Source organism: Orcinus orca, chromosome 4 (genome assembly GCF_937001465.1).
Source record: "Orcinus orca chromosome 4, mOrcOrc1.1, whole genome shotgun sequence".
Taxonomy (NCBI): Eukaryota; Metazoa; Chordata; class Mammalia; order Artiodactyla; family Delphinidae; genus Orcinus; species Orcinus orca.
This window is the reverse complement of record NC_064562.1, coordinates 110,062,282-110,076,484: the sequence shown is the minus strand read 5'-3', so window position 1 is coordinate 110,076,484 and position 14,203 is coordinate 110,062,282. Positions and strand designations below refer to the sequence as shown.

Below are 14,203 nucleotides of genomic sequence, written 5' to 3'. Positions count from 1 at the left end.
TACCATTCAAATGTTAAACCAACCACGCATTCCTGGGATAAATTCTACTTGGTCATGATGTATTATTCTTTTTATATATTGCTTGATTTTATTTTCAAACATTTTGTTGAGGATTTTGCATTCATGAAGAATATTAGTTTGTCTATATTGGTGAATGTTTTAGGTGCCTTGACAAAAATTTATTCTGTAGTTGTTCAGCACATTGTCTATAGGTATCAATTAGATTAAGTTAGTTAAAAGTGTAGTTCAAATCTTCTATGTCCTTGCTGGTATTAGTTTAATCATTCAATCAAACACTCAGAAAAGGATGTCAAAATCTCCAAATGCGATTGAGAATTTCTCCCTTTAGTTCTCTCAGTATTTGCTTCATTATTTTTAAAGCTTTGTTATTAGGTAATACAGATTCAGGATTGTTATGTCCTCCAGGTGAATTGACCCCTTTACCCTTATGAAATATCCCATTTTAATCCCTGGTAATACTCCCTGTTCTGAAGTCTACTGTGATATGAATATAGCCACATTAGCTTCCTTATGTTTCATATTTGCATGGTATGTCTATTCCTACCCTTTTACTTTCAAACCTATCTGTGCCTGTATTAGGGCTGCCATGCAAAATACCACAGACTGGGTTGCTTAAAAAGCAGAAACTCATTTCCTCATACTTCTGAAGGCTTGAAGTCCACGATCAAGGTGTCAGCAGGTTTGGTTTCACTAAGCCTTCTTCTAAGGCTTCTATTCTTCTGAAGCTTGCAGATAGCTATCTTCCTTCACCTTGTGTCCCCATGTGATTGTCCCTCTGTTGGCATTACCAGTGTGCTAATCTCCTCTTCTTATAAGGACATATTGGGTGAGGGCCAATCTAATGACCCCATTTAACTCAATCATCTATTTAAAGCCCTATCTCTAAATACATTCACATTCTAACATATTGGGGGGTAGGGCCTCAACATATGAATTTGGGGGGCAGGGCACAATTTAGCCAATAACAGTGTCTTTATGCTTAAATATCTCTCTTGCAGACAGCATATAGTAATGTCTTATCTTTTTATCCTCTCTGGCAATCTCTTTCTTTTTACTGATGTCTTTGTTTCATTTACATAGTAATTATTGAAATGGCTGGGTTTAAATCTATATCTTCCTATTTGTTTTCTATTTGCCCAATCCTTTTTCTTATTGTTTCTCCATTCTTCTTTTTCTATCTTCTTACCTGACAAACATTTTTTAGGATTCCATTTTAGTTCTTTTATTGGATTTATTTTAGCTCTTCTTTGTATTTATGTTTAATGTGGCTCTATGGATTACAATTTCTATCCTTAACTTATCACAGCCTACTTAGAGTTAATATTTCACCTCTTTATATAAGTCCCTTATAACACAATAATTCCATTAATCCCTGTTCTTTGTGCTAGTGTGGTCATATATTATTCAACTACATGCATTATGAACTCCATAATACAATGTTTTTTTAATTATTATTAAGCTGTTAGATGTCTTTTAAAGAAATTAAGGAAAAACAGTAGTTTTTTATATTTACCTATACATTTACCATTTCTGATGCTCTTCGTTTTCTCCTGTAGATCCATGTTTAAAGTTGGTGTAATTTCCTTTCAGCTTTAATAAATTCCATTGCCGTTTATCATACTGCAGCTTAGCTGGTGAAAAATTCTCTTAGCTTTTATATACCTGAAAATGTTCTATTTCAGTTTCATTTTTGAAGGATGTTTTCACTGGATTTAAAATTTGGACTTGACAGGTTTTTTTTTTTTTCCTTTTAGTACTTTAATGATATTGTTCCATAGTTTTCTGGCTTTCAGAAGAAAATAAGGCTGGAAAGCTGACGAGAAGTCAATTGTCATTAGTATTTATGAAAAGTCACCTGTCCCCTGTATGTAATTTGTCTTTTTTTTTTTTTTTTTTTTTCCGGTACGTGGGCCTCTCACTGTTGTGGCCTCTCCCATTGCGGAGCACAGGCTCTGGACACGCAGGCTCAACGGCCATGGCTCACCGGCCTAGCCACTCCGCGGCATGTGGGATCTTCCTGGACTGGGGCATGAACCCGTGTCCCCTGTATTGGCAGGCAGACTTTCAACCACTGCGCCACCAGGGAAGCCCTGTAATTTGTCTTTTTAAAAAGCTGATTGCTTTAAGATTTGGGGGGGGATATATTTTTTTTCAGCAGATTTTCTGTGGTGTACCCAGGCATTGTTATCTTTGGATTTATTCTGTGGGGAGTTCACTGAGCTTCTTGAGTATGTAAATTGATGTCCCACACCAGTTTGGGGGAATTTTCAGTCATTATTTTTCCAAATATTTTTTCCTCCTCCATTTTCTTTCCCTTTTTTCTCTTGGGCTCCAAATACATGCATATTAGACCATTTCACATTGTCCCACGAGTCAGAAAGAATCTCTTCATTTTTAAAAAATCTTTTTTTCCCCTAATTCTCTGAACAAGACAGTTTCTACTGATCTGTCTTCAAGCCACTAACTTTTCTTTCATGGTTTTAATTTGCTGTTAAGCCCATCCAATGAGGTTTTCATTATGGATATTGTACTTTACAGTTTTAGAATTTCCGTTAGTTTCAAGGTTTTCATTTCTCTGCTGAAATTCCCTATTTGTTCACTCATTATAAAATCTTTTCCTTTATGTCCCTGAACATAGCTCATACAACTGCTTTCAAGTCCTTGTCTGCTAATTCCAATATCTAGGTCATTTTCGGCTTTATTGGCTGGTCTTTTTCTTGATTACAGGTCGCACTGTTCTGCTTCCTTCCACGTCTCATAATGTTTTCATCAAATGCTCAATATTGTGGATAATACAATGTAGGGAGCCTGTATTATGAATTCCTTTCAAAAGTGTTTAGTTTTGTTATGACAGCCAGTTAAATTACTGAAGGCTCTTTCTGATCCTTTTATGCTTGGATTTGTCTTTTGTTAGAGCAGGTATATTTCAACATTGTCCTTTGTTCTAGGGTGTGGCCCTTACCCTATAGGGTATGTTTCTTACTCCTAAAGTGTTACTTTTCTGAGGTCTCAACTAAATGCTCAGAGAGCTCAGAAAGGCTTTTTTATTCTGGCTGAGCTGAGACTCCAATGTCTGCTAGCATTGAATCTCTGGTATCTTCATTTTCCTCAGCACCATGGCAGCAGCACACTCCTAGGCCTCATGGAGTCTCATCTTGTACATGCTCACTCAAGCCCCTGGCAAGGACCTATAGAAAACTCTCATAGATTTCTGCCCTCTATCCCCCCCACATAGGATCCTCTCTTCTGGTATCCTACCTTACAAAGTCTAGCTGCTTTGGCAGCCCTGAGCCCTGACATCTGCCTGCTCAGCTCAGCTTGCCTCCAATTCTCTGCACTGTGGTTGGCACTGTCCCCAGGGAGAGAGACAGGAGCAAATGTGGGGTGATTATGGGATTCAACTCATGTTTCCCTTCTGAAGGACATGGTCCTTCTCTGCATATTGTCCTATTACTCAAAAGAGCTGTCTCATATATTTTGCTTAGTTTATAGTTGTTTACAGAAAGAGGGAAAGTCTAGTACCAGTTACCCTGTCATGCCTGGAAGTGGAAGTTTCAGTCCTTATTATTGAATATTAAAGGAGAGAGTGACCTTGGAAAAGTAGAAAAACTGTGGAACTTCATGTGGCACATAAGAACAGCTGCCCTAAGTTGAGATGTAGTTAAAAGCGTGAGTTCTGGAGCCAGAGAAACTATCATCTGGATCCTACCATCTACTGGCAGGGTAAGTAGATGGGCAAGTTACTTAACCTCTCTGTTCTTCAGTTTCCCTCATCTGTAAAATGAAGTACTTCAGGGACTTTGCGGATGGTGCAGTGGCTAAGAATCCGCCTGCCAATGCAGGGGACATGGGTTCGAGCCTTGGTCTGGGAAGATCCCACATGCCATGGAGCAACTAAGCCCATGTGCCACAACTACTGAGCCTGCGCTCTAGAGCCCGTAAGCCACGACTACTGAGCCCGCGTGCCACAACTACTGAAGCCCATGAGCCTAGAGCCCGTGCTCTGCAACAAGAGAAGCCACTGCAATGAGAAGCCCGCGCATCACAATGAAGAGTAGCCCCAGCTTGCCACAGCTAGAGAAAGCCCGCGCGCAGCAGCAAAGACCCAACGCAGGCATAAATAAATAAATAAATATTTTAAAAAATAAAATAAAATGAAGTACTTCAATAATGGTGTCTACCTAATGACGATGAAATGGGTTAATCCAACATTCAGTAAATATTTATTATTTTCATCATCATCATTATTCCCTGGAACACCACTAATGGGAATTCCCCTCTCTTACTCCATTTTATTGCCCCAAATTCCCTCATATCCTAAAAACCTGATCTTATCCTACCATCTCTCACAAAGCAAGCCATAGCTAACTCTCCTGATTCCCCATGCTCCCTTTGAAGTTGATTGTGACCTGCTACCCCCCACCTTAAATCAACAGCCACTGGAAAAGCCACCTCCCTCTTACAGCCACCATGCCAAAAGTTTCCTGACAAGCATCCTTCAAGGGGTTAACTACTGAATACGCAGCCTCACCCCTTAAAGGAGCCAATGCGTTTGTTCTGTCCTGCAGCCTCTAACCTTGGATCTTTCTATTCCTTTCTCATCACTGCTTAGTCCTTACACTCCCACTAAAACCACTGTGGAAGAAGCTTACAGACCCCACACCTCCTCATTTTGTTCTATAGTTGAGGAACCCCTTTATCAATATAGCTATGTGGGAGAAAAAGACAAGTCTGTTGTGACCACTACTGCTGTTGCTCTGCCCAGCATCTTCTCCTTGGGGAAGCCTTTCCTCTTTCCATGGTGGTCCTGTTTAGTCCACAGGGTTTGGGTGCAGCTAACTCTGCCCTCATCATTAGCTGGCCCCAGGGAAGGGCATGTGACACATACCTGGCCAATCAGAGCCAGGCATCTCCTTGGCCAGAAAGACTGGCTCAGAGATGCACATGTGCCCCAAGCTGGGCCCCTCAGAAAACTCTTTCAAATTCCTGCCAGTATTTTCACAGTAAAGATTATTTCTTTCCCTTTGGAATTGTGAGTTTTAAACAGGACAAGATTTGTGGATGCCAGTGGTAAGTGACAGTACCAGGATTTAGTCTGGAGGCCTGACTCCAGAGTCTGTGCTCTTTAACTTCTATGGTTCTACACCTCATAGATCCTGAGACAGAATCTTGAGGGACCTGTGGAAGTATTATTAGCTGAAGAGTTCACTGGACTACAGGGTACCCGACACTGCCATTGATATGATTTAGGAGTGTAGGCTCTGCTTCCTCAATGCTATAAGTGTTTCTGTCCCCTCAAAATTCATATTTTGAAGCCTATTGCCCAATATAATGGTATTAAGAAATGAGGCCTTTGGATTCTTTACAGATCTAGAACAAAAAAATCTTAAAATTTGTATGGATACACAAAAGATCCTGAATAGCCAAAGCGGTCTTGAGGGAAAAGAATGGAGAGATTCCCTGACTTCAGACTATACTACAAAGCTACAGTAATCAAGACAATATGGTACCGGCACAAAAACAGAAATATAGATCAATGGAACAGGATAGAAAGCCCAGAGATAAACCCACGCACCTATGGTCAACTAATCTATGACAAAGGAATAATGGAAATAAAAACAAAAATAAACAAATGGGACCTAATGAAACTTAAAAGCTTTTGCAAAACAAAGGAAACTACAAACAAGATGAAAAGATAATCCTCAGAATGGGAGAAAATCTTTGCAAATGAATCAACGGACAAAGGATTAATCTCCAAAATATATAAACAGCTCATGCAGCTCAATATTAAAAAAACAAACAACAAACAACTCAATCCAAAAATGGGCAGAAGACCTAAAGAGACATTTCTCCAAAGAAGACGTACAGATGGCCAAGAAGCACATGAAAAGCTGCTCAACATCACTAATTATTAGAGAAATGCAAGTCAAAACTACCATGAGGTATCACCTCACACCAGTCAGAATGGGCATCATCAGAAAATCTACAAACAATAAATGCTGGAGAGGGTGTGGAGAAAAGGGAACCCTCCTACACTGTTGGTGGGAACGTAAACTGATACAGCCACTATGGAGAACAGTATGGAGGTTCCTTAAAAAACTAAAAACAGAACTACCACATGACCCAGCAATCCCACTACTGGGCACACACCCAGAAAAAAACATAATTCAAAAAGACACATGCACCCCAATGTTCACTGCAGCACTATTTACAATAGCCAGGACATGGAAGCAACCTAAGTGTCCACACAGATGAGTGGATAAAGAAGATGTGGTACATATATACAATGGAATATTACTCAGCCACAAAAGGAACGATATTGAGTCATTTGTAGAGACGTGGATGTATCTAGAGACTGTCATACAGAATGAAGTCAGAAAGAGAAAAACAAATATAGTATATTAATGCATATATGTGGAACCTAGAAAAATGGTACAATTTTTGCAGGGCAGAAACTGAGATACATATGTACAGAACAAACATATGGACACCAAAGCAGGAAAGGGGCGGTGGGGGGTGGTGGTGGGATGAATTGGGAGATTGGGATTGACATGTATACACTAATATGTATAAAATGGATAACTAATAAGAACCTGCTGTATAAAAAAATAAAATAAAATTCAATAAATAAATAAATAAATGTGAATACCCATTTAAAAAAAAGAAAAAAAGAAAATAAAGAAATGAGGGCTTTGGAAAGTGATTAGGTCATGAGGGTGAAACCTCCATGAATGGGATTAGTGCCTTTATAAAACAGACCCTAGAAAACTCCCTTGCCCTTCCACCTTGTGAAGACACAGTGAAAAGATGCCTTCTATAAGCTAGAAAGTGAGCCCTCACCAAACACAGAACCTGCCATCACCTTGACCTTCGACTTTCCAGCCTCCAGAACCGTAGAAATAAATTTCTGTTGCTCATAAGCCACTGCTAAGTAGCCCGAATGGACTATGGCAACCAACTACTTGAAGAGCTGCCAGATGGTAGCATGGCTTCCATGTCATCTGTCAGGACCCCACAAAGCCGTTGATTAGTGTGGGGCAGTGGATTATAACTGTGGTGGCCTCAGAAACACCTGGGAAGCTTTCTCAAAAGACATAGGGCTGGGATGTACCCAGACCCACTGTATCAGAATCTTGTGAGGTGGTGTGACAGATCATTATTGTTCAGCAAATATTCACTCCCCTTCCTCTGCCTTGTGTGATGCTATGGATTGAATTGTGTCTCCCCAAATTCACATGTTGAAGCTCCAATCACCATTGGTGGTATTTGGAAATAAGGCCATGGGAGGTAACTAGGTCAGGCCAGTGGAGCCCTCATGGTGAGATTAGTGTCCTTATAAGAAGAGACACAAGAGAGACCTCCTCCCACACTGTCTGCCGCCTTTCTCTTCACCATGTGAGGACACAGGAAGAAGATGGCCATGTGCAAACCAGGAAGAGAGTTCTCACCAGGAACTGAATGGACCAGCACCTTGATCTTGGACTCCCCAGCCTCCAGAACTGTGAGAAATAAACTTCTTCTATTGTATGGTATTTTGTTATAGCAGCCCAAGCTAACTAAGACATGTGGCAAGCATATTCTCCTCTGCCTAGGGATATTAGTTTTGGTCATGTGACTTTCTTTGGCCAATGGAATGTGGGTAAAAATGAGAGAATGCAGTTCTGAGTGTAGGCTTTAAGAGGCACTGCATGTTTCCATCAGCTTTTTTGAGTTTCCTCCCTTTACCATGACAACAACATGCCCTGGAGGGGCTAATCCGTCAGTCTCAGTCCCAGCGTGGGAAGGCATCTGAGCAGACTTAAACTCTACCCGTGGTTTGGGGCAGAGCAATAACAGCTGACTCTCAGTCAGGAGCCAAGCTCATAAAAATAGCAGAGCTTGGCAGAGCCAAGAATAAAGATAGCTGACCTATGAGCTAAAACCACCGATATTTGGGGAATGTTGGTTACAACAGCAAAAGCTGACTAATATAGGTGATAAAGGTGGGAGATTTCCACTCAGTGACTAAGCTCCCTCATCTCTCTTAGCTCCCTAAGCTCCCTCTCTCCAAGTTAAGAACACTTGGAAGAATAGGGAGCAGAGGTTTGGGGCCAGTCCAGGTCTGTCTGAATTTGGGGCAGTTTATTAACCCTTTTGAGTTTCAGGTTCTTAATATACAAAAGGGTCCCTCTGGGTTGTTGTGACAATTAAATAAGATAATTCAGGTAAAGTCCATAGCTGTGCTGGAGGCATACAAGACATGTCTGTTCCCTCCCTAAGCATCATGCAGGGGGCGGTGATAAACACGTGAGGACAGAATGAATGAATGAATGAATCCTTCCAAGTCTGAGTCCTCATTCACTGGAGCCCTCAGAAGCCTGCCTGTCCTCCTGTACCTTTCCTCTTCATCGCTGTTGGTTCCTTCTTCAGCTGCTAACTTATCTTGAAACTCTTCTCCTCTGCGCAGAGTCTGAGAGGGTTCATTCGGCCTCAAGCACGGATCCTAAGGCAAAAACAGTTGCAAGATGAGACGACGTACAGTTCTCTGAGTCAACTTGTGGTTTATCAAACCAGAGGGTGGAGGAGAAAGAGCCCCCTGCAATCCAGTGGCAGTGCCCAGCTCGCAGGCCTGTGATGATTCAGTGCTGAGCCCCCTGCCTTGCTTAGGAGCAGTGTCAGCCCTTATCCCTGTGTCCTGTTTCCAGTCTACCAAGCATGTCAAGCAGCTGACGAAATTAAACCGCGGAGCGAGGAAGCAGCTTGTCCACGGTTCCCACCAGTGAGGAGTGGAAATGAAATGCCATTGGGGAATCTGACCCTGCTGTGGGGATCTGAGAACAGTGCCAGCAACAGCCACTGGTCTGTAAGTGGGAGCAACTGGTATTATTATTATACGCATTTTACAGGTGGCAGTCTGCTACATCCTATCACACAGGATCAGAAAACATGGAACTTGACCAGAAGCTTCGAGAAATGGGGTATGGTGGGAGGACAATGTGGAAACCGTGAGGTAATAATGAGGCTTCGGAATTTTCTATGAGGTTGAATTTGTCTGTTATCATTTCCCCTTTCTGCAGAGATAGAAAGGTGAAGACTTTCTTATTTTGATTCTTCTACTTGTTACAGTAACCACTGTCCATGGAAAACAGGGTAAGACAGGCTAGGACAGATTTCTTTGTTGAGAAATCTCATTAAATAATAATAAATTGCAACCTGGGCTTCCTGCTAACTATGTGCCTGGCCTTGAGCCAGTCTTGTCTGTTTTTTCTGGACCTGAGCTTCATCAGCTGTAAAACAAAGGGGTTGGTGACATCTGTGGTTTTCAAACTGTGCTCCAACCCTGGGAGATACCCTCAGGGGTGAGAGGGACAAAGCTGAGGCTGGAAGATGGGGCCTTGGGCTCCCCTCCCCACTTGACACAGAATGAAACTGCTTTGGTTGCCTTCCGTGTACTCTAATGTCTATGAAAGGCCACCAGTGTCAAGGCCAATGATGACCTCCACGTTGCCAAATCCAATGGTCACTCCTCGGGCCTCAGCTAACGGGACCTCTCGGCAGAACTGGAAATATCTGATCACTCCCTCCTCCATGCAGGCCCCTCTCCTGGGTTTCCGCCTCTCTTGCAGCTGCTCCTTTTCGGTCTCCTCTGCTAAAACCTCCTCCTCCCCTGCCCTAGACCTCAGTCCTTGGACTTCTCTTTTTTCTCTCACTCCCTAGTGTCTCATCTAATTCCATGGATACTGATGACAAACAAATTTATCTCTATTTCCAAGTTTCCCCCTAAAGTCTGGACTTGTATATCCAACTGCCCTCCAGATATCTCTTGGGTGCTTAATAAGCTTCTCAAAACTGTCACACGTCCAGAACTGAACACTTGGTCTCACCTCCTCCAAACGACAAGCACGTACCTGCTACAGGGCCTTTGCACTGGTTGTTTCCGCTGCCTGCAATGCTCTACCCTGTGATATGTATGTGCTTCCTCACTTCAGTCACCACCACCAAGAATCTTTCCCTTGTTTAAAGCTTGGGCTCTGGCAGCAGACTGCCTATGTTTAAATCCCAGTTCTTCTTATTGATGATGTAACTTTGGGAAAATTACTTAGGTTGTCGTGAGGATTAAATGCATGTAAATGTAAACGAATGTAACATCCTTGGAACAGTATTAGCTACACAGTAAGTACTCAAAATAACATTCCCCAGGATTATTCTCTGACTACCCTTCTCTAAAATAACACCCCCTCTCACTTTCTTTTTCCCACCTTGCTGTACGACCTCACTGTTTGTTTTCCGGTGACGTTAATTGTCTACTTTTTAATTCTGGTTCCCTCACTGGAAGGTAAGCCCCATGAGGGCAGGGACTCTGCTCTGTTTCACCATTGTTTTCCTGGTTCCGAGGACAGTGTGTGGCACGTGGTTACGCTCGGTAAACATGACATAAATAAACCCAAATAACTCATGGGCCACTCTAGGACAGCAGGAGGACCATTTTCTCCCACACTCACCCCACGCTCCCATCACGTCCCCTGGGGGCAACAGCTGGGACTAACTGCACTTCTCGTGAGAAATCTGCAGGGCACGCGGCTGGAAGGTGTAGGGATGTAGGGATCCCTGTGGCTGTAGGGATGGCTGTGGCCCACACTTTGGGTGTCTTCCAGCTCTGCTCAGGAGCCCTTAGTGCCTTCATAATTCTTAAGTTCTGAGAACTTTGTGGTGTTTCTAAGTAGGACAAAATCTTGATCCCATGTTGGACCCCTCCGAAGAATCAGGGTGGCGGGGCATTTGGGATGTGACTGTCCACCCCTGCTCGGAGGACCTGTCCAGAGTGCCCAGCAGTACAGCTTGTTAGAGGCTAAGGGGCCATTCTGCCTCCACAGCCATTCTACCTAAGCCCTTGTCTTCCCTTTGCGGGTGATGTGTTCTGAGCCAACGTAGTTAAGTCAGAGCTACATTTCCCAGGATTCCCTTCCCTGCATATTCTGGGCCAGCTGACTTTGTGCAAGGTCTGCAAGATGAGCACAAAGCAGCAGGCTTTATCTTTCTAAGCCTCTGGATGCCTGATGCAGGGCGCCAGGGGTGGCTGGAGCTCACGCGCACCGTCACCAATCTGCTGGCTCAGCTTGGTGGACCGGGCAGTTTGGGAGCTCTCAGCTCTTCTGCCTCCTGCTGGACCATCCCTAGGCTTCTCCGTGTCCTGGGCCAAGGGCATGTTTGGCTCTACGATGAAGGATGCCAGACTCTCCCGCAGGTCACACGTATCACCAAAGCTGGAGCTTCGTCAGCCTCAGAAACTGACACTGTTCCACCTCAGTTTCAGGGTTGCATTCGCCCTTGGTCTTCCCCATTCTACATCTGTCCTTCTTTCCTTCTGGCTGCCTGCCCTGCTTTAGGCCCACTTTAAGCCCCACACCAGATTCCGGAGCAACAGTTGAACATAAAGCATTTAGCTGGCTCCCACAATTATGTCAGGTTATTTCCCAAAAGGAATTCCATATTCTATATCATTTCTAGTAATTTGTTCCTCTGGTCAAACCCTAACTGATGCACACTCTTTAATCTCCAGACCCCATTTATCCTTCAAAGCTCTACTCAACTGTCACTTCCTCCATGAAGCCTTCACAATCTCTTTTGTTGCAATTACCCTCTTTCTTCTCAAAGTTCCCATAACAATTATTTTGGTACCATAATTTGTTCACAATATTTAGTGGTCATTTACTACGTTCCAGGCACTGTTCCAGGACACAGCAATAAATGAAACAGACAAAAGTTTTTCTGCTTTGTATTAGTTATAGAAGTGTTCTCTCTCTCCCATCCTGGAAGATAAATGAGGGTAAAAGTAATCCCAGATATAGTTTTCAAATTGTTATAAGTCCTACAGCCAGTAACTAAGAACGTTCAGCATGGCCATTTTCCATTGCCTGAATCCTCTGTCTTCAGTGTTTGTAACTGGACACTGAAGTCTAACTGGTTGACATGCTCTAGGTGCAGGACCCAGTGAGTCTGGTTCATTGTTGTGCACTTTCAAAAATGATGTCACTGACCAGCTTACAACCTCCACGTGGACCTGAGGCTAAAAGGACCACCTTTGCCTTGTACTTTCAGGTATTTTGGACATTGAATTATCTTGGAGCTCTCCAATTCTTATGAAGCCCAGAAGTAAAGATCATAATCTAAGCAAAAGAGCTTTGTGAGACAACTGTTATAAACACATGTTCTGTATAATGTGGGGAAAATTGCACAGTAAATATGGAACAAAAAAAAATCAGAATAGCATAATACTACACTATAAATACATATATGATGACCAAAGTTAATTAGGTCCAGGTTTCAAAAGGAAAATGGAAGGTTACAAGGAAATTTTAGTAAAAAGAAAGCACAAAATATGTGGCCAAAACAATCTAAATGGTACCAGTAATCACAATAAATAGGAATTGGCTTGGGCTTCCCTGGTGGCGCAGTGGTTGAGGGTCCGCCTGCCAATGCAGGGGATGCGGGTTCGTGCCCCGGTCCGGGAAGACCCCACATGCCGCGGAGCAGCTGGGCCCGTGAGCCATGGCCGCTGAACCTGTGCGTCCGGAGCCTGTGCTCCACAACGGGAAAGGCCACAACAGTGAGAGGCCCACGTACAGCAAAAAAAAAAAAAAGAATTGGCTCAATTCAACATGAACATCTCTACCCTGGTAAAAGGAATCATTCACTAAAAAGCTCTAATAATGAAATTGTAGACACCTAACAACAGAGACTGAAAACATAAGGCAAAATGTACAGAAATGTAGGGAGAAATAAGCAAATTTATAGTGGGAGATTTTAATGCATGCCTCTCAGAGACTCATACATCAGGTACACAAAATGAGCTAGGATAGGCAAGATTTGAACAAGATTAATAAGCTAAGCCTAATAGCTAAAAAGAATAGTAATCACTGCTGATGTTTATATGATGCTTAGTGTGCACCAGGCCCTCAACTCTCTGAGGTGTGAATCATTCCATTTTAAAGGTGATGAAACTGAAGCAGGAGAGGACATGTACCTTGCCCTAGGTCATACAGTGAATATAGCACAGAACTAGAATTCAAATATATAAACTTTAGCAACCAAACTGAGACTACTTCTTTGCTCTCACATAGGAAACATTAAAAAAAACTGACCCCACAGCAGGCTACAAAGCAAATCTCAACATAGTTCAGAGTGTTGACATTCTACAGACCATATTATCTAATGACAATGCAATAAAATTAGAAAACAATAAGAAAGTAGGTTTAAAAATGAGACAAACTTCAAAACTCTGGGATACAGCTAAAGATATATACTTAGAGGGAAATTCATAGCCTTAAATGTATTTATTAGAGAACATTTAAGAAGTTAGAAAAAGGATAACATAATAAACCCAAAGTAAGTAGCAGGAAAGAGGTATGAAAGACAAAATTAATGACATAGAAAAAGATAGATCTGACCAACATACCTGAAAGCTGGCTTTTTGAAAAGACACATCAAACATGTAGTAAGACTGATCAAGGAAAGAGGGAGAAGGAACTTAAAGCAACATGAATAATTGGCAAATATCTCACAACAGTTATTATGGAGATGAAAAAGAAGTTCAAATGTACTCTGAGCCACTGTGAAGAACATGAAAGAGAAAGTGCAGGATATAATTTCTGGGCTACCTTATCAACCACTGATATATTTAAAGGCATCCTGGGCAGGAGTCCAGAAACAGGAGAGGATGGAAAATGCTTAAAAAGGCTGATGATGCACTCGGATGGCTACACCAGCCCCCCACTACATAACATTCATCCATTTCCATACATTAACTCATGGATGCCTGCAACTCAGTGAGGTGGGCAGGAAAGACACCCCCATCCTTGTGTTATAGAGCAGGATCTAAAATCAGAGAAGTCTAGCGACTTGTCTCAGGTCACACAGCCACTGGAGAACAGCACAGGACTAGACTCCTGGGTCGTCCCACTACCATTCGTGTCATTCCATGTGACTGCACTGGCACTCGGCTGTGCTGTTAGCATGATCGCCAGCTGCCAGTGTCAGGGCCTAACTGGGTGAGTTCAGACTGGGTGGTACAAAAGTGCTGCTGAGAAGTATCTAAAAAGAGACACTCAAAATCAACCTGAGAGATGAAGGCTGTTTCCCAAATCAACAGGGAGGTAAACTCGGTAATCTTTTCTGTTTCTGTTCAGTTGTTTCCAGCCCCCAT

General features: G+C 42.6%; 1 protein-coding gene across 1 annotated transcript in view; it reads right to left on the bottom strand.

Moving 5' to 3' along the window:
• The window catches only part of FAM184B (family with sequence similarity 184 member B), a 121,118-nt gene that overhangs the window by 26,926 nt on the left and 79,989 nt on the right, over positions 1-14,203 (bottom strand). Inside the window, exon 8 of the mRNA XM_004282519.3 lies at positions 8,397-8,503. Coding sequence (XP_004282567.1) covers positions 8,397-8,503 — 107 coding nt within the window. The remainder of the gene's footprint in view (positions 1-8,396; positions 8,504-14,203) is intronic.